Source organism: Echinops telfairi, unplaced genomic scaffold (assembly GCF_000313985.2).
Source record: "Echinops telfairi isolate 266 unplaced genomic scaffold, ASM31398v2 ScPeMD7_22;HRSCAF=79, whole genome shotgun sequence".
NCBI classification, from domain to species: Eukaryota; Metazoa; Chordata; class Mammalia; order Afrosoricida; family Tenrecidae; genus Echinops; species Echinops telfairi.
In genome coordinates, this window is record NW_022103919.1 from 11,933,045 (window position 1) to 11,938,537 (window position 5,493).

General features: G+C 37.9%; 1 protein-coding gene across 3 annotated transcripts in view; it reads left to right on the forward strand.

The window, feature by feature from the left end:
• The window catches only part of CUNH9orf85 (chromosome unknown C9orf85 homolog), a 77,564-nt gene extending 72,407 nt beyond the window's left edge, over nt 1–5,157 (forward strand). For all 3 annotated transcript variants that reach the window (XM_004713815.2, XM_045288581.1, XM_045288582.1), the window contains 2 exons: nt 4,018–4,131; nt 4,975–5,157. In XM_004713815.2, coding sequence (XP_004713872.1) covers nt 4,018–4,131; nt 4,975–5,119 — 259 coding nt within the window. In that variant the 3' untranslated portion in view covers nt 5,120–5,157. The remainder of the gene's footprint in view (nt 1–4,017; nt 4,132–4,974) is intronic.
• Nucleotides 5,158–5,493: the final 336 nt, after the last annotated feature.

Consider the following 5,493-nt stretch of genomic DNA (forward strand, 5'->3'; position numbering starts at 1 on the left):
GCTCAATAGAAAGTAAATGTCTAGAAAAGAATGATGGCAACATATGTACAAATATGCATGATACAATTGATGTATAGATTGTTATGAGTTGTAAGAGCCCCCGATAAAATGATCTTTTAGTTAAAAAACAAGTCCGGCCTTCTGATGATATGTAAATAATATACGAATGAATAAATTCTAATAGTCTTTTCAGATATTGTGATTATTTGCCCTTAATATTTTTGTAAAGATTAGTTACTTATGTGGAATCAGAAACTACATTAAAAAGAGAAAAAAGAAACTAATGAATTCTATACATTGCTACACTAAAATCCATTAGCTTGTCTTGTACTCAGAATAGATCTTTTACCTATGTATGACTTTTATAACATACAGAGGTCATTTGGGAAATACTGCCTCACTGAATTCTTCAGACCTTCTAGATACTGATTTATTTATTACATGATATTAAAACATTGTGTTAATATCACTAACGATGTCATCCAAAGTCTACTGGTTTTGTGGGTTTTGAAATTTTTGTTTTTCTGAGTTTGTAGAGGTGAAGAATGCAGTGTATACTAGTGTAATTTGATGCTACTGTCTTTGTTCAGAAGGCACCCTGATGGTCTGGGGTTAGGCTCTGGGCAGTTCAAGCCCGCGAGTTAGGCCCCTCTGGAGAAAGATGGGGCTTTCTAGGCCCATAAGGAATGTGTGAGACCTACAACAGCAGTACCACCCTGTCCCATATGTAGGGCTGCTCTGAGCCAGAAATCATCTCCACGGCAATGAGTTTTGAGTTTTTATTTTCAAAATAATATTTTCAGATGTGGGTCCAATCGAAAACTTCGAATTCTCCGCTTGCTTTTCATTCTGAAATATGTAATGAATATTTATTAGCTATTTTCTTTTTTTTCTTTTGTGTTTTTCATTAGATCATGTTAGTATCATAAATTCTGTCCTACTTATGTAGGGTTGCCGTGGCAGATTACCCCGGTGATTGATCAATCTGGGACTCCCCCGATTGATTTCCTCACAGCTGAGGTGGGTGCAGGCTGGTAGCACCGCGTGCTCTTCCTGTGGGCTCCAAGGGACAGCCTTTCTTGCTCTTCCCAGCTTCTAGTGGTGGGGGCGTTTCTTGGCACTTTTATGTGGGGCAGCTTTCCCTTGTATACGTCCCATTGTGAAATAAATAATAACGTAGAATATATTTTATAATTGTATTCATGTCTCGCCATTGTCTGTAAATTTTATGAACCTGGTAAGAAAGATAACCTATGTTTTTATTTAGCCACATTTCCAGCTACATGAGTAGTTGTGGTCAAGATTGATGATTAGTCATTTATTGTTCCTGGGAATTGTAATTCATAGAGAAATGAAAAACAGGAAAACCATCATTATTGTAGCAAGGGACCCATGAAATGTTCAAAATGTAGCCATTTCCAGAGCAAATGTATTCCCTGAGAAAAGATGAATGTAATGGGACTTGGCTACAGGTGCCTCTGAAAGGGATCAAAGTAAAGGTCCAAGATGGAGCGGAAGAAAACCGCCCCACGAGACTCAAAATAATAAAAGAGACAGAGGCTGTTGGAAGCCCCCCCTCCCTTTATGGTCCTGAGACTCCTTTCAAGCCTGGAACCAAATTTACCCTGGGGGGCTCAGCTCTCAAGCCAATCATAAGCAGGACTGTGTACACATCATTAGAACCGTCAACCACACGAGATCATAAGGAAACAACTCAGGAGGCAGGAAGGAGCAGGGAGGAAGGAGAAATGGCAGGGAAGCACAAGGAGAGCGTGGGCAGAGTGCTGTTACTGCACTCGTGGGGAGTGCAGCCAGTCTCACAAATCAAAGTGTGTATGAGCTGTTGAACGGAAACCAGTTCCTGCACACTTCCACCCAAATAACAAGAAAGAGAGAAAGTGTACCAGGAAAAGAAGTCTGTGTGTGTGAATTAAAGTTTCTACTTACTATTTATAATAGAAGATACTTTACAGCTGTGATGACATCTTGGAATGAATATTTCTCATGAGTAAAATAATAACTAAACCATTCTGTGCAGAAGCTCAAAGTTCTTTGGACAGGTAAGTATATAGTATTGAGGTGAAGAAAAGGCTGAAACATACCTTTTCTCACGATGCTCCCCTTGAGCACCTAAAATCTGTATTGAGAGTTTGGAAAGAGTTATTGACATTTGCTTTATTTCACATTTATTAAAAAAGTCATTTAAAATGTGTGTATGCCTGCATGCACGTACATATTCTTGCCTTGCTCTCAATGAAGTGTGAGTTGCATTCAGAGCGCTCCTAACCTAGAAAACCTAACTGATTTTCAGAGTGTGTCTGAGATGGTGAAGATCCGAATTTGCTTTCAGCACCAGAATCCCTATCTTTCTCTTAATGACCATCACAGTTCCAAGTCTGGAAGACCAGAAAGCCAGAGAGAGAGCTATTGTGATCTAGGTGAAGGACTGTCATGCGTAAGGATTTTGTGAGCTCATTTAACCTACAGATTCCGGGTCCCCATTCCCAGAGACTCTGATTATATAAATTCATCAGCTAGAACTCAGGAATCTGCGTTTTAATAAGCTGTGCTAGTGTTTGATGATTTTAGAGTTGTGGTTCTTGGCCAGAGCCCTGGCGGTTGTGGGGGTTACTCATTGGGCTGCTAACTCTAAAGTCAACAGTTTGAAACCACTAGCCCCTCTTTCGGAATAAGATGAATCTTTCTGCTCCGTGAAGAGCCACCGTCTCAGAAACCCACATGGGTAATTCTACTCTGTCCTTACAGGGTTGCTATGGGTTGGAACCAACCTGATGGCAGTGAGTTATTCTTGGGACTAGATGAAGAGCATGTAGAATCTAAAATCTTTTTACTTCCGATTTCAAAGTTGATATCTCATGTTTCACCTGTTTTACATGCAAATTGTAATACCAACCATCTGTAACTACAATTTCATCCCTGAGTTAGCAGTTTGAATACTTAGAAGTTAGTTTACTCCAGGGGTCCCTTCTGTGAAACAAAATCCTCATAAAAATGAAAACATGCCCCGATTTTCCTGAAGCTTCAGATGAATCTAACCAAGATTGATTCATTCTTTAAAAACCTTTCTTAACTGAAGCCAAAAAAGCCTTGGGACAGCAGGCAGCCCCCACATTGGAAACAGGACGTACTCCTAGCTGTGTCTAGGAATCTGTAGGTAAGTCGGAACAGGTGGATATAGTTCTATTTAACTTCACTTAAGTGCAAGAGGTGCCCTGGTGGCCCTGTTGGGTAAGCAGTGGTCTGCTGAAGGAAAGGCCCGTGGTTGAGACTCAGCAGCCTCTGTGAGGGACCAGGCCGAGGCTGTCCTAGTGACTTCCAGTCTTTGAGGCCCTATCACTATTAGATCGACCACTGCCTTTTCAGGGAAAAAAAAAAATTACTCAGTGCCCCCTTGGCAGGTAACAACTTTTGTGCAATAACCTGTAATCCAGGGAGAGTGTAGGTGTCTGATTTTGCCTCACCCGGAATCTGGATCGCTACCTCGCTCCCCAGGGGGGAGTGTCACCTGCTGTGAGTCAGAATAAACTCAATGGCAGTGGACCTTTTTGAATTGTTTTTAGTGCACACACAAAAAAAGGCCTTTTCTCTCATTAAAAGCTTCAAGTGCAGCCCAGGAAAAGAAGAATCTGTTTCAAGTAACCATTAATTCAATCTTTTCAAAGTGAAGGCGATTTTATGTAATATTAAAGGACAAGGACGAGTTGTTTGTGAACTAGGGCATGCCTGTATTTTTCTAATCCAATATTATGTACAACTTTGTTCGGGTGTGTTCTAATGATATACATATTCATAGATGAATCTATTTTGATACCATAGTAATTACCTAATTAATTTATCTGAACCTAAAGTTTTTTGGAAAGCTAAAGCAAGCACAGCAAAATATTTTAACAAAATTTCTACAAATAAGAATTTTTATGATGACTTCCCATATTTCATCAAATAAATCTTAGCCAACTAATGAAAAAATTAATATTTTGTTTTCTTTGTCTCTTGTAGTGTTAAATGTTTACAAAAGACAGTGAAGGATTCTTATCATATAATGTGTAGACCTTGTGCTGGTGAACTTGAAGTTTGTGCTAAATGTGGAAAGAAAGAAGACATTGTTATTCCGTGAGTACTGTTCTGTTTAGATTTTTTAAAGAAATCGATACATACATTTTTTTACTGGAATATTTTGTAACAGAGCTTTTAAGTTGCAGTATATCGTGCTAATGTAGACTTTTTTTATCCCTGGCCACCCCCCAAAATTGTTAGTGAGTTTTTCTATCATTACAATAAAAGTGAAAATTTATAGTTTGATCTTTATATATATGTATGTATGTATGTATATACATGTATATGTATATATCGTATATACTAGAGTATAAGCCAACCTGAATATCCACTGAGGCACCTAATTTTACCACAGAAAAATGTGCTGAAAAACTTGACTTATACTCGAGTATATACGGTATATATAAAGTTTATTAGTGGTTATCAGAAGTGGGAGGGAAGGGGAATGGGAGATTAGTGGTGATAGAATAAACTAACTGAAGAAAAGTTTGGTCATTTCTTTTTAAAAAGTAGAGTAAGTGAGCTTTTATTCTCTGAATGACACTAGCTGGCAGTGAGAACCATGCTGGATGTGTCTCTGGGTGCAGTGGAGTCTTTGCTGATGAGCGTGATCTGTGTCTAGGAGGCTCACGTTCATTGTAGTAGGATTATTCACCTTATATGTCTTTTTTCTTTTATGGATATCATGTAATTAGTTTCCTTGAGCCAACTTTATTGACAACAGTATTATAACTGTTTAAATCTTGAGCTAATAGTACTTATCAGGGATCTTTTCCTGGACACTCATTTCATTAGGCTTCTGTTCATTGCGAAACGTAGTAGTCAAGGTCTTTTAAAGCTACACTATTAACTAATGAAAACCTGAAAATAATCACAAGTTATTTTTCCTTTCATCACCAGGTTTAACAAGGAGCCAGAAAAGACAGAAAATACTGAAAATAATCTAAGTTCCAACTGTAGAAGAAGGTGCTTAAGAAATGAAGATGAAAGTGATGGTGATTTAGATTTTGATGTTGATTTAGATGACGCTGAAGAAGACAATTAAGTGAACTAATAAAATTACATCAAATGTCAGCCCAACAACATGGAGTTCTGGCCGTTTGATTTTTTTTTTAATCCTATAAAATCGGAAAACTTATGGAAAATAGTCACAGTTTATACGTGGACAGCATAAATTAGGTATGATAAAACTTCAGTCATTCTGTAGCTTTCTTCCACGGTTTCTTTTGGTTTGTTTGTTTCTTACATTAGTAAATTCCATCAACTAGAATATTCCCAAAGTGAATACTGGGATGTTGGATGGGAATTCTTTTGAAGACTCTTATCCATTATCCAACTGAAAATGATTAAGAATTGGTGGTTACATCTCAATAAACTGTTTATTAAAGAAAGAAAAGAATTGGTGGTTACATAAGAACT